Consider the following 24,735-nt stretch of genomic DNA (forward strand, 5'->3'; position numbering starts at 1 on the left):
AAACACTAAATATATTTTTCCTTTAAAATCTTTTTTAGCTACAAAAATAATACTTATTTCCAATGTTTTGGTTCAGTTATATCAAATATGAAAACTGTCACATCCACATATAAACATGTAAAGCAAAGGCTAAATGCTCTCATTTTGCAGAAAATAGGAAGCAAAGCTGTCAAGGCCCAAATGGAGTAGTCATGGAACCATGAAATGTTTTACAACAGTGGGGTATGGCTTGGGGTCCTCAGAGGCGGACAGTAGGTGAGCCAGGGTGTAGCCAGGTTTCCAGCAACCCAAGCGTGTTTCCTCACCGCACTCCATCCCAATGGCCACCACTGGGATGACAAGACACCCAGCAGAGGGAGGGCCTAGAATGGAGAACTCAAGGTGAAGTCATCCAAGGAGACACCACCTGTAGAGAAGACCAAACAGGGCTGGGAGAGAGACCAGGACAGGCTCTGTCAGTGGGTACCAACTGGCTGGCCAGGCCCATGGGACATTCCTGAGTATCCAGGTGGCTATGCCTGTGCCCAGCCCTATGCGTTCCATCAGCACAGACGAGTAAGTAGTCCCAGTGCTTTTCCAAATCTCACCAGCTACCCAAGGGCACTTTATAACAGAGAAAACTGAGAATGGCCCCACCTCCTCAAGCCTCCCAGCCTGGCTCAATTCCTATTCTGCTGACCCCAACAGCCACAGGCCTGCTGCCAGACATTTCCTAAGGAATAAGCCCAAGCCACTCTTTGGCCAAGGCTCCCACACGGCCACCCTCGGAAGACATACACTTATCTAAACTATGCTAAGTAACATTATTACATGTTAATAACATCTAACAGCCGGGGCACCTGGGTGGCTCAGACGGTTAAGCATCTGCCTTCGGCTCGGGTCATGATCCCGGAGTCCTGCGATCGAGTCCCGCATCGGGCTCCTTGCTCAGCAGGAAGCCTGCTTCTCCCTCTTCCTGCCACTTCCCCCTGCTTGTGCGCTCTCTCTCACAAATAAATAAAATCTTAAAAAAAAAAAAAAAAACATCTAACAGCCTCTCCAACCTGCACTTCTGCCTTCCCTTCTGCAGATCCTGGCTCCTCACGATCCTGGAGCGTTGGCCATGCCCTGCCACGGGACAGGTATCCGACCCGCATCTATAAATCTGAAGCAGACAGTCCCCAGGGTCTTGGGTACTCCTCAGACAGGAAGGAAAGGTACCAACCTGAAAGTTCTAACATCCATGCATCTCTGAGCATCCTGGTATTGGGAATGTGGGGCCCAGGGAGCACTTTAAGTGGCAGTGATTTGCTTCAATGAAGGGCCACAAGGAGCGAAACAAATACGAGCTCTACAAGGAATGCAACCAAGTCACAAGCAAGCTGGCATCTCTGCATTTTCAAGGCCATTTGGAGAAAGCCCCTGCACTGGGAAGCCTGAACATGCCTAAAGGGCTGGCAGTGTCCACAGTCCCTGAAGGATTCCACTAACAGTCCCTCCCTCTTGAGGGCACTCAGTTGAGGGAATGCTCTGAAATCCAACACCTGCTCTACCCTGTCAAAGCAGGAGCCCCTCAGCCCAGGGGAACTCCACACGTCTTCCCAAGCTTTCAAAACTTCCAAGCTCTAGAACGCTTTTCCTCTCAGGGCCGAAGGGCAAAGCAGGATATGAAAGTTCCTCCTGAGAGACCTGCCCCCGACAAGCCAGGACTCATAGTTCCCTATAACAAGAGCAGACGCGACAGGAAGCCCCATCTCCAGGAGTCCTTGGCTGAATCCCAGTTCCAGGCAGGCTGAAACTTGACCCAACCTCAGCCCCGGTTTTCTCATCTGTAAAAAGGGGAAAACGAGGCCAGGCACATGCTGGATTCTCTGTGGGTGCAGTTCCCCACCCACTCCTGGGCTGAGAGGACCCAGTCCGCACTGTGAGGCTGCTGCAGCAATAGGTTGAAAGTCTACTCCCCGGTCCTGCTTCTGGCCTTGGACCCATCACACACTGTGACCTTTTCTTCCTGGTCATCCCCCAAAGCAGAAGCTCCAAGCATCAAAGGGAAGTGGGGAGGCCACAGGAAGGGGAAGCCAGGACTCTACAGGGGAGTAAGGCCCTGGGACCCTCGGGGACTTGCTTGCCTATTGAGAACAATCTGCCAGGAGTGGATGAAAACCCTGAGGGGCCTGGGGGAGGAGAGAACTTGCTGCAGGGGCAACCCAAAGACCAGCATTCACTTCTTCAGTCTCAAACAGATGTGCTCTTTCCTGGCACGTTTGCACATGAGATTCAGACTGTCCTTGGAGTCTCTGGGTTTATTCACATAAAGATTTCTGCCCTAGCTGTACCACCCACAACTAACCCTTAATGGCAGGAATGACAGATAAGAGGCGGGAAACAGAGCACCAGCACGTGTTTGGGTGACAGGCTGGTCCAGGTCATGGGACTCTCCCAGGGTTTCAGATCACTCAGCCCTCCATCACCAGATACCAACACTGCCTTGGGATTGGGGGAGGCAAGGCCTGCTAACCTTATAAAGCAGCCACCTTGGAAAGAAGCCTTCAGGCTGCCAGTGGGAACACCTGTAGGGGGCAGAAACTGCAGGAAGAAGGCTGATTTAAGAAAATCATAGGCTCTAGCTCACAGGTTCACACAGAAAGAGCCAGAAATCTTTCCAATTTCAGCAACCCTCAGAGAAGACATGCTTCTGAGATAGAAGGCAAGCCCACCACTGAGGAAAACAAGATCTCCAACTGCCCCACACCCAGTTTTAGAAATCTTGATCCACAAAGTACATCCAAAAACTAAGAATCAAAACCACAAAACTTGGGCAGACCCTTATGAAGTTCCAAAGACTACCCGCCCAGCAATGCCCACAATGAGTCACCATGACCAATGACTGCAGAACTGCCAAGTGTGAAGGTTTTGGTCACTCTTTAGTCTATATTAGCAGATAACTAGTAACTGACTCCCTGTTCAGTTCTGGGGCATTCTCTCCAACTGCCTCACTGCTGCCCTCTCACACACAGTAGAATGTCAAACACCGGTTTGATAAAGATACAGCATCTGTTCCAAACACCATGCAACACAAGCAACGTGTCTCATCCCAACTCAGTATCCTAAGCTTGGACAGAGAGCAATTGGGCAGAGGAACTTCCAGTACTTAATCCTTCATCAAAATGCAAGTTTCCAATACCAAAACCAGATAAAGCCACCACGAAGAAAGAGAACTACAGGCCAATATCTCTCATGAACACAGATGCAAAAATTCTGAACAAAATACTAGCCAACTGAATCCAACAATACATTAAAAAAATCGTTCACCATGATCAAGCGGGATTTGTTCCTGGGATGCAAAGGTGGTTCAGTATTAGCAAATAATCAATGTGATATGTCACATCAATAAAAGAAAGGATAAAAATCATATGATCATTTCAATAGATGCAGAAAAAGCACTCGACAAAGTACAACATACATTCATTATAAAAACCCTCAACAAAGTAGGTCTAGAGGGAACATACCTCAACACAATAAAGGCCATATATGAAAAACCCACAGCTAACATCATACTCAACAGGGAAAAACGAGTTTTGCCCCTAAGGTCAGGAACAAGACAAAGACGACACCTCTCATCACTTTCACTCAACATAGTACTAGAAGTCCTAGCTATAGCAATTAGACAACAAAAAGAAAAAAAAAGAGCATCCAAATTGGTAAGGAAGAAGTAAAATTTTCACTACCGCAGATGACATGATACTGTATATAGAAAAGACTCCACCAAAAAACTGCTAGAACGGATAAATGAATTCAGTAAAGTCGCAGGATACAAAATCAATGTACAGATATCTGTTGCATTCCTATACACTAATAATAATGAAGCAGCAGAAAGAGAAATTAAGAAACAATCCCACTTAGAATTATACCAAAAATAATAAAATATCTAGGAATAAACTTAACCAAAGAAGTTAAAGACCTATACCCTGAAAACTAGAAAACACACTGATGAGGGTGCCTGGATGGCTCAGTTGGTTAAGCATCTGCCTTCGGCTCAGGTCGTAATCCCAGGGTCCTGGGATCGAGTCCAGCATTGGGCTCCCTGCTCAACAGGGGTCTCCTTCTCCCTCTACCCTTGTGATCTCTCTCATGCTCATGATCTCTCTCTCAAATAAATAAATAAAATCTTAAAAAAAAAAAAGAAACACTGATGAAAGAAATTGAAGACAACACAAAGAAATGGAAAGACAGTCCATGCTCACGGATTGGAAGAATAAATATGATTAAAATCTCTATACTACCAAAAGCAATCTACAGATTTAATGCAATCCCTATCAAGATACCAACAGCATTTTTCACAGAACTAGAACAAACAATCCTCAAATTTGTATGGAACCACACAAGACCCTGAGTAGCCAAAGCAACCTTGAAAAAGAGAAACAAAACTGGAGGTATCACAATTCTAGTCTTCAAGTTATATTACAAAGCTGTAGTAATCAAAACAGTATGGTGCTGGCACAAACATACAGATCAATGGAACAGAACAGAAAACCCAGAAGTTAACCCATAGTTATATGGTCAATTAATCTTCGACACAGAAAGAAAGAATATCCAATGGAGAAAAGACAGTCTCTTCAACAAATGGTGTTAGGAAAACTGGTCAGCTATATGCAAAAGAATGAAATTATACCACTTTCTTATACCCTACACAAAAATAAAAAAAAATGGATTAAAGGCCTAAATGTGAGACCTGAAACCATAAAAATCCTAGAAGAGAGCACAGGCAGTAATTTATGACATTGGCCATAGCTACATTTTTCTAGGTAGGTCTCCTGAGACAAGGGAAACAAAAGCAAAAATAAACTATTGGGACTATAATCAAAATGAAGTTTCTACACAGTGAAGGAAACAATCAATAAAACTAAAAAGCAACCTACTGAATGGGAGAAGATATTTGCAAATGACATATCCATTCAAGGGTTAGTATCCAAAATATATAAAGAACTTATACAACTCAACACCCAAAAAACAAAGAATCCAATTAAAAAATGGGAGGACAAGCAGATTCCACACTGAGTACGGAGTCTATCACAGGACTCAATCCCATGACACTGAGATCACAACATGAGCCAAAATCAAGAGTCAACCACTTGACCAGCTAGGCCACCCAGGTGCCCCTCAGTGGTCCATTTCAAAGTGGCACAGACTGCTGCCCTAGGATACCCCACTGCTTAGGCCTCTAGCAGCCTTCCCTGGCAAAGTCCTTGTCATCCCTCAGACCTGGTTACTGGCCCTTAACCCTTCAGCTCCCCACTCCTCAGCCAAGCTGCAAAGCTGGGCCAACCTGGAGCCATCTATGGCTGGGTACCACACGGAACACCCTAATGGCACTGACACATGAAGTGATCAAGGCATCCTCTGCACAGGCCTACTATGTGGTCTCCTCTGCCTAGGGAGATAGGAAATTGTCCCTCTGATGGAGTCTGAGCCTCCAGCCAAGTTTCAGAGGCCCCCGTGATACATCAGGGCGATCCTGTATCTGGGCCCTGGACTATGACAATGAGACAAATCTACTCTTTGGCCAAGCTCAGCTTCTGTAAATGATGCACATGGACAGTTACATGACTGGGCTACAGGGAGATGGCACAAGTCAACAGGAAGAACCTCTGGCTTGAGACCAAAGAGCCAAAACTTTGTCTCCACATAAGATGAGGAACCACAGTGGAAGTGGGTATGAGGGGCCTTTGCTTTGCCGAGTAAAGCACAGCCACACCCACGAGAGACAATCTTTGGTGGACCTGCAAGCCTCAAACCAGCACAAGCCTCAAACCTTGCCATTAAGGCCAAGGCCACAGGATCACATGCTGAACGCAACTTGTCCAGTCCAGCCAGTGCCCTCCAGGTCTGAGTTATGAAGCATTTTACCTGATGTTAACTGTTCTCATCTAAAAACAAAAATTAATCTTTTTTTTGGCCAAAAGGGACAGCTTAGCATAGTTACAGCCATTAATAAAATTCTCACAGTCAGTCCTTCAATCCCAATGTCATCTATTTTTACTTTGTCATGTTCTTTCAGCCCTTGTCAGTAAATTTTTTTTTCAAAACACAGAAGTAAAGTCTACACTTCAGTAAGTATTTGAGTTGATGTGTCTGGGCAAATGTCATTCTTACAACCCACCCCCAAGATGCCTTCCCTCGCCAACCCGCACTTCCCAGTGTGCTATGTTCACAAGGGGTCCATTCAGAGCCAGGGAACACCCACTTGAGGCAGGAAGAAACTGCAGTTCATCTCATGCAAGCGGGGACGCCACACAGCTCTCAAAGCATCCAAAGAAACAGTCCTTTCATGAGTTCCCCTTCCTGGCCAAAAAGAGTACCCATTGTTCTCGGGGGAACAATTGGGGGCCCACGCCAGCAGCTGAGAGCACAGTCCCAAGAAGGGCTGCTCCCAGTCTGCCGACATCTTGGGCTGAGGGAAAGTCCACATTGTCTCCAGGCTAGGAGGATAAGGGGAAGCGGGAATGAAAAGCCAACCTTGCGGCTCTACCCAAATGAGACATCTGAAGGGGCAGCCAATCATTTCATGAGATGCAATGATGTCTCTCCTGACTACCCTAGAAAGGAGGGGTAAGAACGTCTCCAGGCACGGAATCACCTTCCTCAGCCAGTTCCTCGCTCACTCAAGTCAGAGGAGAGGCACCTGCAGGGAGCTGGAGCCACTCCTGAGGGAGGCAAGAGTCAACTGTGGCCAACTTGGGACAGCCGATGATCTAGCCAACAAAGGCCAAGCTGGCTTCTGTGGGACCCATCCCCACAAACCCTGACAAGGAGGGAGGGCGCTCTAGAGTCTAAAGGCATCTGTGAGAGCAAAGGACAGCTGACCTGGGGTGAGCTTTGCATACAGATATCTAGTGTGGTCCAAGGGAGCACATGCAAGGACCACCTGCTTTAGAGTGTCCTAAGGCCACAGGAGACAACAGAGTCCTGAGGCACAAGTCTCTCCAGAAGGTCATGCTGGCCACTGGGCCTGGAGGTATCCCACAGCCCCTGCTGGCACCATCAGGTCAATGGAATCCATCTGGGAGTTAAGCTGGGGTCGATAACAGCAAATCGATTCTCGAGGCAGAGCTAGAGAACAACAGGAGAAGCAAGAGGTGCTGGGCAAGCTGAAACTGAACAAGGGCTGTCTGGACACAAAAGGATGTCAGGCGTGAGGCAGAGCAGAGAGTCTAGGACCTCAGGGCCACCTCCTCCAGGCAGGTGGGTCCCCTCTTCTTTTATTTCCTTGAGGCCTGGTGTGTAAAGTACAGGGAAGCCCTTGCCTTGGGAAGCTGATGTTACTGATGGGCACATTTGGCTGATGCAAAGCAATACACCCTCTGCCACCGTGACCCCCAGAGTTGCCACAACCTCTTAAAATAGCATAACCAGGGTTCGATGCACACAGGTCAAACAAGGCTTGCAGGTGGCCAGGGCAGCTCACTTAGAATGAGACTTACTTTTCTATCCCTTCAATAGACTATTATGACTGCTTAGTCTGTGGCAAATACTTAGTCCATCACCAATCCCCATGCACATCCCCTGACCAGTCACAGCAAGAAGGACAACCACACTATCAAATCTCATCCAATCTCAGGACAGGACCCGGCTCTGCTTATGAATCCTCATTAGGTAACTCGACCACGTCCAAAATGGTTAGAAGACCAACCCTCACCTGGGAATCCCACATGAGACTCGGACAAGCTTAGTTTCATAGGCTTTGACAATCCAAAGCAAGTTTACAGGGGTCCTGAAGGGGTCCTCATTCCCTCTGCCAGCCCATAAACATCTGAGGAGCTACTGTGTGATGGGAGTCAAACATGCAGACTAATAAAAACCAAGAATTTCAAGTACAGAAATTTGCTAAGAAGATAACATAAGGTTTTGTGGGAAAGCTGCTTTTATCAGGGTGGAAGGAAAGGACTCAAGATGAGCCTGAAAGAGGTGACAGGACCCCAGCCAACAGAAGAAAGTGTGTGTCAGAGGCCAGGGTAGACCCTGAGCTTGGCATGTCCTTGGGGCAAGAAAGAGGCCAGTGTGGCTGAGACATGATATGCGAAGGAAAAGAGGAGAGAGAGGAGGCCAAAGACCAGATCACATGGGCCTTGATCCTAAGTGCAACTCAGTAATGGTTGGGGGAAAGGCAGGTGTTAGCAGATTTAAGCTTTACCAAGATAAAGACAACTCTTGCCTCAGTGTGGAAAACAGCCTGAGGGGAAGGAGACAACCTGGGAAGAGGCAAATAAGTGGTAGCTTGGATGATGGTAGTAGTGATGGATACCATTTGGAAGTCACCTCAACAACACTCCTTGGGACCAAGATCTGAAATATTCCTCACATACATAAGAATATCGGGCAAGTCATTAAAAGTCACATTCCCAAAGAATACTTAATGACCATGAGGGGAAAAAAATCAAGCTACAGTGAATAAAAAAAGGTAGGTTTAGGGGTGCCTTGGTGGCTCAGTCGGTTGAGTATCCGACTTGGTTTTGGTCAGGTCATGATCTCAGGGTTGTGAGACTGAGTCCCTGTCAGGCTCTGCGGTCAGCAGGGAGTTTGCTTGCGATTCTCCCTCCCTCTCCCTCTGCCCCTGCTCTCTCTAAAATAAATAAATCTTAAAAAAAAAAAAAAAAAAGTAGGTTTAAAAATATTTCCAGTATGGGGGCACCTGGGTGGTTCAGTTGGCTAAGACTCCAGCTCTTGATTTCGGCTCAGGTCATGATCTCAGGATCATGGGATCAGGCCCTGTATCAGCTACACACTTAGCAGGGAGTCTGCTTGAGATTCTCTCTCTCCCTCTGCCCCACCCGCCCCCTGCTCTCTCTCTCTCTCAGATAAATATTTTTTTAAAGATTTATTTATCTGAGAGAGTGCAAGTGTGAGCTGGGGGAGGGGAAGAGGGAGAGGGAGAGAATCCCCAAACAGACTCCTCGCCCAGCATGCAGCCTGATGTGAGGCTCAGTCCCACACTGGAGACCAGAACCTGAGCCGGAATCCAGAGTTGGACACTCAACCGACTGAGCCACCCAGGCACCCCAATAAATAAATCTCTTTTTTTAAGATTTATTTGAGAGAGCACGCACACGTGTGTGCACCAGCAGCGGGAGAGGCTGAGGGAGAAAAGCAGACTCCCTGCTGAGCACGGAGCCCAGTGTGGGCTCACAACCCTAAGCTAAATCAAGAGTCAGACGCTCGGGCGCCTGGGTGGCTCAGTTGGTTAAGCGACTGCCTTCGGCTCAGGTCATGATCCTGGAGTCCCTGGATCGAGTCCCGCATTGGGCTCCGTGCTCGGCAGGGAGGCTGCTTCTCCCTCTGACCCTCCCCCCTCTCATGTGCTCTCTCTCTCTCAAATAAATAAATAAAATCTTTAAAAAAAAAAAAAAGAGTCAGACGCTCAACCAACTGAGCCACCCAGGCATCCCAGACTCTAAATAAACGTTAAAAAAAAAAAAAAATTACCCTACAACCCAGCAATTGCACTGCTAGGTATTTATCCAAAGGCTACAAACACAGATTCAAAGGGGCACATGCACCCCAATGTTTATAGCAGCAATGTCCACAACAGCCAAAATGTGGAAAGAGCCCAGATGTCCATCAACAGATGAATGGATGAAGAAAATGTGATACAAATATACAATGGAATATTACTCAGCCATCAAAAACAATGAAATCTTGCCATTTGCAATGACATGGAGGGAACTAGAGGGTATTATGTTAAGTGAAATAAGTCAGTCAGAGAAACACAAATACCGTATGATTTCACTCATCTTCCGTGGAATTTAAGAAACAAAACAGATGAACATAAGGGAAGGGAAGGAAAAATATATATTTTTTTAAAGATTTTATTTATTTATCTGAGAGAGAGAATGGGAGAGAGAGAGCATGAGAAGGGGAGGGTCAGAGGGAGAAGCAGATTCCCCGCTGAGCAGGGAACCCGATGTGGGAGTCGATCCCGTGACTCCAAGATCATGACCTGAGCCGAAGGCAGTTGCTTAACCAACTGAGCCACCCAGGCGCCCAGAAGGGAAGGAAAAATAAAATAAGATGAAATCAGAGAGGGAGACAACCATAAGAGACTCTTAACTACAGAAAACAAAATGAGGATTGCTAGAGGGGAGGTGGGTGAGGGGATGGGGTAACTGGGTGATGGACATTAAGGAGGGCACAGGATGTAATGAGCACTGGGTATTATAAGACTGATGAATCACTGACCTCTACCTCTGAAACTAATAATATATATCAATTGATTTTAAATAAACAAAATTAAAATTTTAAAAATAAAAAAAAATATATGGTATGATTCCAAGTCTAAGATGTCTGTGTGTGTGTGATATGGACACCTCCTTATGAACACAGAAAATGATCAAAGAGTTCAGTCTGAGTGGCAGGAACCACAAGAGATTTTTCTTTCACCCTTTTCTACAACACACATTTATATATCATTATTATAATGAGAAAATAAAAAAGACTTTTTATATAAATATTTATTAATCATGTTTCACATATAGGGAAACCGAAGCTTCAGAGATGAAGTCACGCTTTCTGATCTGATTTCCCACCCCACATAACCCTGATGGTAAGACTGTCTGGAACAAAGAGTCACACATTTTCATCTGTTTTTCTACAGGCTGATCAGCTACTAAATGGTCTGCTTTCTACAGATAAATGTGCTCAGATAAAATCCTGTTTTCCCAGTAAAATCTCTTTACTCCCCTGGTGAATAAGCCTGTTAAATATTTCTCTGCCAGATACAGCAAATACCACTCGCTGTATTGATTCAAGGCACCTCTCGTCAAAACTAATCCATGTAAAACATTCCAGTGACCACTGGAACAAGGGCAACCACTACAGGGTTTGGCTATTCAGAAGATCAAATCTGAAGGTGGACAAGAACTGTACCTCCAAAACTGCCACTCTTCTTTTTCTAATGGTCAGACTAGCATCTGGCTTGCTGGGGCATTAATTACAAAGATGACATGGAAAACTTCTGCAAACTAGAACAAGCTCTGTGGAACTATGCCAGGATCTTTAGAGTAATGACCGCCTCTGAGATCAGAAGGCCACCCTGAGAACAAGCCATGACCTAAAGAGAAGGGGGCCGGCAAGGAAAATGAAGGGAGCACAGGGAAGGTGCAGGTAAGGAGTGGGTCCACCCAGATTCAAGGGAAAGCGGCATAGATCCGCCTCTCAGTGGGAAGAGTAGCATAGCATTTGTGACCATGTCTAATCTAGATGCCTAGGGCTTGTGGGTCAGAGAGGAGAAAGTTGGTAATAACCCACCAGAGGCTGTGTGTGCTTTGATGAATAAGTACAATGAAGTGTTGCTATACAAGTTACCGAGCCAGGCCTTAAGAGACTGGCAGCTTCCACTTCCTGTTTCTTGGAACCCAGCTAATTGTGCTATGAGGAAATCCAAGCAGCCCAGGGAAAGGTCTACATGGAGAGGAACCAAGGACCCTGACCAATAGCCCTGGCTAAGCTCCCTTCAACAGGCAGCACCAATTTGTCAGCCATAAATGAGCCATCTTAGAAGTTGACGCTCCGGCCCCATATGAGCCACTCTAGCTAGTGCCATGTGAAGCAGAAATGAGGTTTCCAGATGAGCTCTGACTCCCTGAATTCCTGGCCACAAAATTGTGAGCAAAACAAACTGGGAGTTTTAAACCACTAACTTTTGGTGGTTTAAACACACCAATAGATAACCAGAACACTATGTGTTTGCAGAAGTCTAAAGGCAAAAGAGATATAAAAACTACCAACACAAAATACAAATCTTGGGATATTTTTAGTTCATTCTGAAGCCACAGCTCTAGGGGAAGAATTCGATAGGACAACTATGGCCAAGAGCCAAATGTGGCCTACCACCTGTTTCTGTGTGGCCTATGAGCTAAAAATGGTTTTTGCATTTTCAAATGATTGAGAGAAAAAAAAATCAAAAGAATATCTTTTGACATGTGAAAATTATATGAAATTCAAATTTTAGTTTTAGTGTCCATAAGTAAAGTTTTATTGGAACATGCTCATGCCCATTCATTTACACATTATCTATGGCTGCTCTTGTACTATACTGGCAGGGTTGAAGAGTTGCAATAGAAACCACATGGCCGGGCGCCTGGGTGGCTCAGATGGTTAAGCGTCTGCCTTCGGCTCGGGTCGTGATCCCGGGGTCCTGGGATCGAGCCCCACATCGGGCTCCTGGCTCAGCGAGGAGCCTGTTTCTCCCTCTCCCTCTGCCTCTCTCCCTGATCATGCTTTATCTCTCTCTCTCTCTCTCTCTCTGTATCTCTGTGTCTCAAATGAATAAATAAAATCTTAAAAAAAAAAAAAAAGAAACCACACGGCCTGCAAAGCCTAAAATATTTACTATCTGGCCCTCTAAGAGAAACAGTTGACCTCTGCTCTAAGACATGTTCATAACTTGAGGGGTAGACCCTACCCATCATGTGGCCACCGTGCAAACTCACTCAGGATCCAGGGGAAATTCCAAGGACCCATAACCCCAGACAAAGGGATGGTGCTTCTTGACACAAAAGCTTCCTATTTCACCTGATTTCCATCTTGGGCCAGACAAGACATTCTTCCGTCACATGGGTCTCAGGTCCCCTTGTTCTCTGGATTGCCTCACCAAAGAAGATGGGGCAAGGCTGAAGTCTGCATACTAATACCGGTTCTTAAGTGATCAAATACATTAGTAAACATACAACACCAAATAAGAGCAAAACTCCTATATTTACTTATACCTTTATTATAAAAATAGGTTCAAATCATTTCAAAGTTCTGTATTTCTTGGGTTTAATACCATGGTTAATGAAAGAAGACCTTTTTCTACACATAAGCCCTTCCATCAAACCTTACCCTATGACCATGAAAGTTTCCAAACCACAGATGTAAAGGCTTTTTAATGGTAACACCTTCAAAAACGGGAGCAAGAATAAAAGTTTAGATGCTATACGGAGATATCTGGGGACCCTCTTGTAAGTATCAGTGGTTGTCCCTCTCTTACGGTAACTGCACAGGTCCTGGAAGAACTGAGTTCAGAACTGCTGGAACTTAGAATGGAAAGCGAAAAAAACAAAAACAAGCAAACAACTAAAACCAAAATGCAGATGAGAATTCTTCCCCATTCACATAAGCTTTATATCCAGTCTCACCTTGATGAGTTCTCCATTGGAGGCAATTAAATCTGTTGGAATGGTCACTCGAAATGAGCGCCCAACGACAGCCGTGCCATCAGGAATGCCCACCACTGTGGGAACAGCCTCGTGAAGGTCTGAGAGCACTGAGTGCATGGACGCCTCGAGCTGGTTCTCCCAGTCCCTGCCGGCCTCTGAAGGCCAATGGGACTGAGCCACGGCCACAGAAAGCAGAAGGAGAAAGGTCTTCCCCCAGAGGGGGAGCAGCAGCCAAAGGCCCGCAGACATCCTCATCCCGGCTTGGGTCTGCTCAAGCCGACAGTCTCACTAAGAAAGGAGGCAAGTGACTTGGTCCCAGAGCTGGGTCTTCACCCTCTGCACACCTGCTCCATCCCAGGGCCTGAAAAAAAAGACAGTAGACTCAGACTTTAGCCGACCCCATGGTTTCCAAGTTGTACACGGCAGTTACTACCCCCTAAAGTTAACAAAAACATCTACCCTGAGTTGGATCAAGTCTCACCCTGTGCTGTCCAGTACAGAGGGACCAGCTACATGTGGCCACTGAGCACTAGAAATGTGGCTGGCCTATTAAGGGCAAAATACACACTGAATTTTGAAAAGTTAGCATAAAAAAGGAATGTAAGATGTCTCCTCAATACTTTTAAAATATTGATTACATATTGAAATGATATTATTTTGGATATAAAATATATTATTAAATGTTAAGTAAATACATTAATAAATGATAAAGAAATGCGTTAAATAAAATACATTACCAAAATTAATTCCTCCTTCTTATTTTTATTTTTTCACTTGGCTACCAGAAAATATTAAATCACATGTGTGGCTCACATTATATTGCTGTTGGGCAGTGCTGCTCTAGACCTAACTCCCAGTTTATAGCAAACATAGGAGTCATGAAGACACAATCAGACAAATCTAGAATATGGGACCTTCTACAAGATAACTGGCCTGGTCTGTCCAAATGCTGACACCCCTAAACACAAGCGGGCTGTTCTAGATTTAGAAACAGCAACCAAATGTAGTGGGTGCATCTTGACTGGATCTGGATTTACTTAAAACAAAAAATTAAAAATTAAAAAACTTCAAGAAACAAAAAACACAAAACCCCAGCTCCAAAAGGAGTAATTGGGGAATTTGGTCTCTGGGCTGGAGATTGGATTTATTGTTAATTTTCTTAGGTGAGATGATAGTAGTGTGGTTCTATAAGAGACTGTCCTTACTTTTGAAGGATTTCGGGCTAAAGTATCAAAAATCTCTGCAATTTACTTTGAAATGTTTCAGGGGGAAAAATTTTTTTTGTATATATAGAGACCAAGCAATGTGGATAATGTAACAATTATGAAGTCTTAAAACAATGCTTTTGGGGCACCTGGGTGGCTTGGTTAAGCACCAGTTAAGTGTTCAACTCTTGATTTTGGCACAGGTCATGATCTCAGGGTTGTGAGATCGAGCCCTGCATCTGGCTCCACCCTGGGCATGGAGCCTACTTAAGATTCTCTTTCTCCTTCACCCTCTGCCTCTCCCCCTGAAAAAAACAAAAACAAAAAACAAAAAACAATGCTTCTGAAGAGACTAAAAAACCAAGTATTTGCACAGACAAGTTCAGCACTGCTCACTCCTCACACCCCAAGCACTAATCGTAGGACTTGTTTATGAAACCCGTATTTGCAAATTCAGTGCCAGTGAACACAACTCATTTGGCCTCTCTTGCTCCCCACCCCCAAAAGAGAGATTAGAATCCTGCACATTGTCCCTCATACTTCTGACTGGCTTCAGTGCAGGCAGCTCAGAACGCCTGCCCTGAGGCTGAGAGCCACACAGATGCATTATGGGACTTGCTGGGTGTCCTCAAGGTGACCAGAGCAATTTCCCATTCTAGAAAAGAAGCAAGCCCTGCCCTGAGCCAAGCTGCTGAGGGGCCACATGGTATTTTTTTGACTGGGGTAATGCAAAGTAAATAATATTGCTAGGGGCGCCTGGGTGGCTCAGTTGGTTAAGCAACTGCCTTCGGCTCAGGTCATGATCCTGGAGTCCCAGGATCGAGTCCCGCATCGGGCTCCCTGCTCGGCAGGGAGTCTGCTTCTCCCTCTGACCCTCCTCCCTCTCATGCTCTCTGTCTCTCATTCTCTCTCACAAATAAATAAATAAATAAAATCTTTAAAAAAAAAATAATAATAATATTGCTAAAAAAACCCAAGGTCACTGAAGTGGGCAGTGTACTGTAAAGTCAATGCAAATCCAAGCCAATTCCAAAATGGCTGGGGTTTTTTTTGTTGTTTTTTTTTTTGCTATTGATTTTGCCATTCCTGTTCCTACATTGTTTTTGAACTAAAATTCATGAGACAGCCAAAACCCAAGTAAAATAATTTTGAAGGCTGGGAGTCCTAGCTTACCAAAGACTTATCATAAAGCTACTTATATTTAAAGCAGCATTACAGCGGCAGAGTAGAAGTGGACTGTGGAACCAGAGAGCCCAAAATCAGCTTGCAAAGGAGCTGTTCAAAGGCACCAGGACCAGTGGCCATCTATGAAGAAAATCAAGTACAGTTAGGGTCCTCCCTCACTTCTCCATCATAAATAAGATAAAACCCAGGTGAATTAGATATACAAAAGTAAAAAACAACTTCAAAAAAAAATTTTTTTTTAAGATTTTTATTTATTTGTGTGAGAGACAGCACACAAGCCGGGGGGGGGGAGCGGCAGGCAGAGGGAGAAGCAGGGCTCCCTGCTGAGCAGCGAGCCGGATGTGGAGCTTGATCCCAGGACCCAAGATCATGACCTGAGCCGAAGGCAGACGCTTAACTGATTAAGCCACCCAGGTGCCCCTGATTTATAAGTATTTTTCTATGAAAATAACTTTATAAACAGCAGTTATACCTAGCCCTAGTTATTTTTTAAGATTTTACTTATTTATTTGACACACAGAGAGAGAAGAGAGAGCACAAGCCGGGGGAGTGGCAGAGACAGAGGGAGAAGCAGGCCCCCTGCTGAGCAAGGAGCTGATCCTGGGATCATGACCTGAGCTGAGGGCAGATAGATGCTAACTGACTGAGCCGCCCAGGCGCCCCAAAATTTTAGAATATAGTAGAATGTCAGGGTAAGAAAGGATTTCATTTAACAAGACATAAAAAAGCATAAAAGAAAAAAACTGGACTTCCACATCTAAGAAGATGAGGTAGACATATTTTTCCCCTAGTTTCCCACTAAACACAACAAAAAATCCTAGACATCATATATAAACACGAGACTCTAAAAAGTCAAGAGAAGAAGGCAAACCAGTGAGGTACCTCAGGACTCAAGGAAAGACACAGTGGTGAGTTCCCTGGGTTTTCTTTTTCACTCAAACATCCCAGATTTGGAGCTAAGGATGCTGGCAATCCAGAAATGCCAACAGATGATACAAAAGAGAGTCCCAACAAAAGTCTGCTCTCTTTAGCCAAAGGAGCACGAAGGGGGTAGCATAGCAAGACAGAAAACATTTAGACAGTAACAGCTCTATTCTAGCCAAACACCACAGAAAAAACTATGGCCCCACTCCCACCCAAAGGCCAAATGGAGAGCCTTAGACTTCCACCCTCATGAGGTTGTAATAAGGCTCCCTAACATCCCCACTGGGGTGGTAACAGAGAAGGCCAAGTAGGGAGCTGGGACTTTTACCCCCACTGGCCAGTAACAATGCACCACCTGGCCTACTTCTCTACTCCCTCAGTGTCAGTGGAAACCAAACCTAGATTTCTATGCCCATCTGAAGAGTAACAAGGAGTATCTCCCACTTCCTGCAGTGCTGGTGTCAGAGAAGAACTAGTGTCAGAACGTTTACCACTGCTCAATGGTAAAGAGGGAACGAGAATTCTCACCCCTACCCAGCAGTTAACAAACACTTCACCAGGCTTCAGGTGTCAAAAAAGGCTGAGTGGGGCAAACAAACAAAATCCAACTCTTAAATAGAACAAACTGGTAGCTGCCAGAGGGGAAGTGGGTGGGAGGATGGGTGAAACAGATAAAGGTGATTAAGAGGTACAAACATGGGGCCCCTGGGTGGCTCAGTGGGTTAAGCCTCCAACTTTTGATTTCAGCTCAGGTCTGATCTCAGCATCCTGAGATCAAGCCCTGAACTGGGGCTCCGCTCTAAGCAGGAAGTCGGCTTCTCTCCTCCCTCTGCCTCAGCCCTCATCCCTAGCACCCTCCCCCGCCCCCCAGGCTCACACTGCTCTCTCTCAAATAAATAAGTAAATCTTTTAAAAAAAGAGGTGCAAACTTCCAGTTATAAAACAAGTAAGTCATGGAGATAAAAAGTACAGCATAGGGAATATAGTCAATAATACTGTAATAGTGTTTGGTGACAGATGGTGACTCTACACTTATCATGGTGAGCACAGAGGAAGGTACAGAACTACTGAATCACTATGTTGTCCGCCTGAAACTAATAGAATACTGTATGTTAATTACACTTCAATTAAAAAAAAGGCTGAGTAAGGAACCTGGCCTTCTACCTCTACTTCCCAGTAATCAGGCAGTACCTCCCTCACCAGTCCCCTGCCAGAGTATTAGAAAAAGCCAGGTAGGGGCGCCTGGGTGGCTCAGTTGGTTAAGCAACTGCCTTCGGCTCAGGTCATGATCCTGGAGTCCCGGGGTCGAGTCCCGCATCGGGCTCCCTGCTCGGCAGGGAGTCTGCTTCTCCCTCTGACCTTCCTCCTTCTCATGCTCTCTGTCTCTCATTCTCTCTCTCTCAAATAAATAAATAAAATCTTAAAAAAATATATTAAAAAAAAAAGAAAGAAAAAGAAAAAGCCAGGTAAAAAATCAGAGTTTCGGGGGCGCCTGGGTGGCTCAGTTGGTTAAGCGACTGCCTTCGGCTCGGGTCATGATCCTGGAGTCCCGGGATCGGGTCCCACATCGGGCTCCCTGCTCAGCGGGGGGTCTGCTTCTCCCTCTGACCCTCTGACCTCTCGTGCTCTCTGTCTCTCATTCTCTCTCTCAAATAAGTAGATAAAATCTTTAAAAAAAAAATCAGAGTTTCAGAACAAAATACAAAATTGTTCAGGTTTCAATCAAAAATCACTCATCAGGGGTGCCTGGGTGGCTCAGTTGGTTAGGCATCCAATTCTTGGTTTCAGCTCAGGCCATGATCTCAGGGTTGTGGGACTGAGCCCACATCAGGCTCTGTGCTAGGTGTGGAGCCTGCCTGGGATTCTCTCTACCTCTCCCTCTGCTCCCCCCACCCCTCCACCCCAACCCCTTCTTTCCCTCTCAAAAAAAAAAAATCACTCATACCAAGAACCAGGAAGATCTCAAACTGAATTTAAAGAAGACAATCAATAAATGACAATTCCGAGATGACAAGGATAGGTGGGTAGAAAGTAAAGGAACAGAAAAAGACACAACATGCACACATTAAGAGAAAGCAAGATGGGCGCCTGGGTGGCTCAGTTGGTTAAGCGACTGCCTTCGGCTCAGGTCATGATCCTGGAGTCCCGGGATCGAGTCCCACATCGGGCTCCCTGCTCAGCGAGGAGTCTGCTTCTCCCACTGACCCTCCCCCCCTCATGCTCTCTCTCTCTCTCATTCTCTCTCTCTCAAATAAATAAATAAAATCTTTAAAAAAAAAAAAAAAGAGAAAGCAAGAAAGGCTCTATCAATATCAGATAAAGTAGACTTCAGAGCAAAGACAATTACCAGAGACAGAGGAAAATTATATAGTGATAAAAGGCTCAAGCTACCAAGAATAACAATCCTAAATGTACACGTACCAAACAACAAAACTATAAAATTTGTGAAGCAAAAACTGATAGAACTAAAAGGAAAAATAAACAAATCCACAATTCTAGTTTTGGAAAGTTCAACACCACACTCTCAACAATTGAGAGCAACTAGAAAGAAAATCAGCAAGGATACAAAAGAATTCAAAAATATCAATCAACCTGATCTAATCAACATTTATAGAGCCCTCCACCTGACAACAGCAGAACATACATTCTTTTCAAATGTCCACGGAACATATATCCAAATAAACCATATCTGGAGCCATAAATCAAACCCTGACAAACTTCTAAGAAATGAACTAACACCAAATGTGTTCTCTAACCACAATGGAATCAAACTAGAAATCAGTAACAGGAGGACAATTAGGAAAATCTCCAAACACTCAAAAACTATGCAACATACTTCTAAACAATCCTTGGGTCAGAGAGGAAATATCAATGGAAATAAATTATACTGAACTGAATGAAGATAAAAATACACTTGTGGGGTATGTTAAAATTTGTGGAACACAGCTAAAGCAGTGATTAGAGATGAACTTATAGCACTGAATCCACCAGAAAAAAAGGAAAAGCCTCAAACCAATAATGTTATGCTCCCGCCAAAATAACCTTTAAAAAAAAAAAAGGCAGAATAAACCAAAAGCAAGCACAAGGAAAGAAAGAATAAAGAGCAGAAATCAATGAAATTAAAAACAAAAATAGAGGGGCTCCTGGGTGGCTCAGCAGGTTAAGCGTCTGCCTTTGGCTTGAGTCATGATCCCAGGGTCCTGGAATTGAGCTCTGTGTCAGGTCCCTGCTCAGCGGGGAGTTCTGCTTCTCCCTCTCCCTCTGCTCCTCTCCCAGCTCATGCTCTCACTCTCTCTCAAATAAATAAATAAAATCTTAAAAAAAAAAAAAAAAAGATTTGACAAATCAAAACAAAACAGACCAATTCCTTAAAAAAATACTAACTACCACAATTCACCCAATATCATACAAACAATTTCTATTAAGGAAACTATTAAGGAATTTGCATTTGTAATTTAAAAACTCCCACAAAGGGGTGCCTGGGTGGCTCAGTGGGTTAAGCGTCTGCCTTCGGTTCACGTCATGATCCCAGGGTGCTGGGATCAAGCCCTGTGTTGGGCTCCCTGCTCTGCAGGAAGCCTGCTTCTCCCTCTGCCTCTCTGTCTCTAATGAATAATAAAATCTAAAAAAAATAAAATAAAAAATAAAAGCTCCCACAAAAAGAAACCTCCAGACCCAGATGTTTCCATTACCAAATTCTACCAAATATTTAAAGAAGAGGGGTGCCTGGGTGGCTTAGTCGTTAAGCGTCTGCCTTCGGCTCAGGTCATGATCCTGGGGTCCTGGGATCGAGCCCCACATAGGGCTCCCTGCTCCGGGAGAAGCCTGCTTCTCCCTCTCCCACTCCCCCTGCTTGTGTTCCCTCTCTCGCTGTGTCTCTCTCTGTCAAATAAATAAATAAAATAAAGAAGAATTAACTCTAATCCTACATAATCTTTCCCAGAAAGTAGAAGGGGGAACACGTCCCTATTCATTTTATTTTTTTTATTATTTTTTAAATTTTAAGTAAACTCTTATGCCACACATGGGGCTTGAACTCATGACCCTGAGATCAAGAGTCACATGTTCTACAAACTGTACCAACCAAGCCAAGCGCCCCTCCCTATTCATTTCATGAAGGTAGCATTACCCTGATATCAAAATCAAAGACAGTACCAAAAAAAAAGAGGAGGGTAAGGATACAGACCAATATCACTCATGAACAGACACAAAAATCTGTAACAAAACTTATCGGGGGGGGGGGGCGCCTGGGTGGCTCAGATGGTTAAGCGTCTGCCTTCGGCTCAGGTCATGATCCCAGGGTCCTGGGATCGAGTCCCGCATCGGACTCCCTGCTCAGCGGGGGGCCTGCTTCTCCCCTCCCTCTGCTTCTCCCCCTGCTCATATTCTCTCTCTCTCTCTCTGTATCCCTGTGTCTCGAATGAATAAATTAAAAAAAAACTTATCAGGGGTACCTGGCTTGCTCAGTCGGTACAGCATGCAACTCTTAATCTCGAGTTTGTGAGTTTGAGCCCCACTGGGTGTAGACATTACTTAAAAATAAAATCTTTATCAAATAGAATTTAGCAAATAAAAAGAATTATACAGGACCATGACCAAGTGGTACTTATTCCAGGGATGCAAGGCCAGTTCGATATTTGAGAATCAATCAACATAATCCACTATACTAACAGACTAAAGAACAAAAATCACATAATCATATCAACTGATGCAGAAAAAGTACCTGACAAAATTCAACACCCATCTGTGATAAACACTCAGAAACGCAGGAATAGAGGGGACTTTCTTGACTTGATAAAGAGCATCTACAAAAAACATACAGCAAACATTATACTTAATGGTAACAGCCTGAATGCTTTCTCCTTAAGATCAGAAACAAGGCAAGGATGTCTGCTCTTACATTCTTATTTGACATAGTGCTAGAAGTTCTAGACAGCAATAATAAGGCAAGAAAAGGAAACAAAAGACATATAGGTCAGAAAGAAAAAAAAAAAGGAAAAAATAAAACTGCTCCTACTCGCAGGTAACATAATTATCCATGCAGAAAATCCCAAGGAATCTACAAAGCAAGATCTTAAAATAAATGAGTTTAGCAAGATCACAGAATACAAAATATACATACAAAAATCACTTGTATTTCTACATGCTAGAAATGAACATGTAGACACCAAATTTAAAATATAATACCATTTCAATCACTCAAAAAATGAATACCTAGGTGCAAACCTAACAAAACATACACAGGATTCATATGCTGGAAACTATACAACACTGGTGAAAGAAATCAAAGAAGATCTAAACAAACAAAGGGACATATTGTGTTAATGGCTGAAAGGCTCAACACAGTAAAGGTGTCCATTCTTGCCAACTGTTATACAGATTTGTAATAGGCTAAATAATGGCCCCCCAAAGATACTAGGTCCTAAACCATGTAATCTGTAAATGTTAGTTTATAGGAAGAGTCTCCCAGATTAATTAAGAATCTTCACATGGGGGGGTGCCTGGGTGGCTCAGTCGTTAAGCGTCTGCCTTAGGCTCAGGTCATGATTCCAGGTCCTGGGATCGAGTCCCACATCGGGCTCCCTGCTCAGCAGGAAGCCTGCTTCTCCCTCTCCCACTCCCCCTGCTTGTATTCCCTCTCTCGCTGTGTCTCTCTCTGTCAAATAAATAAATAAAATCTTAAAAAAAAAAAAAAGAATGTTGACATAGGGAGATTACCCAGGTGGGCCTTAAATCCAACCACAATTGTCATTATACGAAAGAGGCAGAGGGAGATTATACACACCATGGAGGGAGAAGGGGATGTGAAAATTGAGGAAAGATTTGAGTGATATGGCCACAAGCCAAGGAATGCCACCAGTCACCAGAAAGTAGAATAGACAAGGAATAAATTCCTCCCGAGGCCCACAGGGAATACAGCCCTAGCCAACTCCTTGATTTTGGACTTCTGGCCTCCAGAGCGATGAGAGAATAAATGTATATTCCTCTAAGCCACTAAAATTGTGGTAATTTTTTACAGCAGCCCTAGGAAACTAATTCAAGTGTGATCCCTATCAAAATTCCAGCAAGAAATTTTGTATACATAGACAAGACCATTCTAAAATTTATATGGAGGGCACCTGGGTGGCTCAGTCAGTTAAACATCTGCCTTCGGCTCAGGTCATGATCCCAGGGTCCTGGGATGGAGCCCCATATCGGGCTCCCTGCTCAGCAGGGAGTCTGCTTCTCCCTCTCCCTCTGCCCTTCCTCCCTGCTCATGCTCTCTCTCTCTCAAATAAATCTTAAAAAATAAAATTTATATGGAAAGGCAAAGGAACTACAATAGCCAAAAAACAATTTTTTTTTAAAGATTTTTTTTTTTTTTTTTAATTTGAGAGAGAGAATGAGATAGAGAGCATGAGAGGAGGGAGGTTGAGAGAGAGAAGCAGACTCCCTGCCAAGCAGGGAGCCCGATGCGGGACTCGATCCTGGGACTCCAGGATCATGACCTGAGCCGAAGGCAGTCGCTTAACCAACTGAGCCACCCAGGCACCCGCCAAAAAACAATTTTGAAAAAGAGGAATTATTCTACCTAATACCAAATTTAGCAAGGTACAATAACCAAGACCATATTAGTAGAGAGACAAACACATAATAAATTAATGGAACAGAACTGAGAATCCAGAAAGTTTTTTTTTTTTTAAGATTTATTTATTTATTTGAGAGAGAGAGACACAGCGAGAGAGGGAACACAAGCAGGGGGAGTGGAAGAGGGAGAAGCAGGCTCCCCACTGAGCAGGGAGCCTGATGTGGGGCCTTTCCTTTCTTATACCCTAAGGCCATAAGTAACCAGGCAGTTCTCATGGGATTTCAGACCCATTCCCCAAAAGGGACTTCTCCTTCCAGCCATCTGGCTGTGTCACTTTTGCCCAGCACAGACTTGCCAGCAGTGTTAAATGACACACTTCCTCAAGTGGACACCAAATGACCAGCGACTTAGAAGCTGGGGTCCTGTGGGCATCAGCTCCAAGAACCACTTAACTCCCTGTGACTGCTGCAGGGTCCTCCACCAGGAAAGGCAAAGAAGGAAACACTCTGACTCCTCAACATGCAGGTTCACCGTACTCTGGATAGAGGTCTTCTCAGATCCCTATCAAGTGCCCCAAGTTAAAGGTTTTTTTTTTTTAATTCTTTTGTGTGTGTTTTTGTATCTCCCAGTTTCCTGACTGTCTGTGCCTGTGTACCCCTTTTATAGCTTATTTTATCACGTAATTTTAGAATTGCCTAGGTCTTCTGTTTTATACTATTTTTTTTTTAATTTTTTTTTATTTATTTGACAGAGAGAGGGAACATAAGCAAGGGGAGTGGGAGAGGGAGAAGCAGGTTCACTGAGCAGGGAGCCCGATGTGGGGCTTGATCCCAGGATCCCAGGATCATGACCTGTGCGGAAGGCTTAACAACTGAGCCACCCAGGCACCCATTTTATACTATTTTAAATTGTAACTTTGGAGTTCACTGTTGCATAGTGCTTCTCTTAATGGCCTTTCCTTTCTTATACATTGTAACTCTTACTTAGTAAAGTGCTCAGCTCAACCAACACCCCACAAGACTGGAAGCTATGGAGCAGCAAGGACACATGTGTTGCAATCACTAATGTATACCAAACACACACAAAGTTCCAGACACACACCTAATAGAATGAATGGGGAGGATACAGGACTTGGTTTTTGTTTTTGTTTTTTTAGCTTCTTCCTGTGTCTTTACTCTTTACTTATTTTTCTACTTCTTAGATACAGTTAATCTTTTACTTTTCTAATCTGATTCTCCACTTAAAAATTCTCAGCTTAGGGGCACCTAGGTGGCTCAGTTGGTTGGGCATCTGCCCTCGGCTCGGGTCATGATCTCAGGGTCCTGGGATCCAGCCCCACGTGGGGCTCCCTGCTTAGAGGGGAGTCTGTTTCTCCCTCTCCCTCTGCAGCTCCCCCTGCTTGTGCTCTCTCACTCTGTCAAATAAATGAACAAAAATAAAAAAAAAAAATTCTCAGCTTATTTGAAAACAGCAACACTATGAGACACACCCTGTCCTACCAAGAACATAAGCTCAGTTGGCTATCTGCGGACACATGACGACATGGGGTATCTGTTTCATGGGTATGACTAAGTGCCTCTGCATTTAGCAAGCAGGCGATGTCCAGGGCACAACTCCAACTGCTATATGTTGGTGTTCCTTGCTCCGGGGAGAAAAGAGCTTTTGGAAACTTGGAAAAAGC

General features: G+C 44.5%; 1 protein-coding gene across 3 annotated transcripts in view; it reads right to left on the reverse strand.

Moving 5' to 3' along the window:
* Positions 1-24,735, reverse strand: part of DAG1 (dystroglycan 1) — a 68,794-nt gene that overhangs the window by 6,509 nt on the left and 37,550 nt on the right. For 2 of the 3 annotated variants that reach the window (XM_034998067.1, XM_034998068.1), the window contains exon 2: positions 13,152-13,533. In XM_034998067.1, the coding sequence (XP_034853958.1) occupies positions 13,152-13,427 (276 nt within the window). In that variant the 5' untranslated portion in view covers positions 13,428-13,533. Of the gene's footprint in view, positions 1-13,151; positions 13,534-15,550; positions 15,683-21,209; positions 21,470-24,735 lie in introns of those variants that run through there. The other variant, XM_034998066.1, reaches the window with a different exon arrangement.

The sequence above is a fragment of the Mirounga leonina genome, unplaced genomic scaffold (genome assembly GCF_011800145.1).
Source record: "Mirounga leonina isolate KUSES-001 unplaced genomic scaffold, KU_Mleo_1.0 Mir_94, whole genome shotgun sequence".
In the NCBI taxonomy this organism is placed as follows: Eukaryota; Metazoa; Chordata; class Mammalia; order Carnivora; family Phocidae; genus Mirounga; species Mirounga leonina.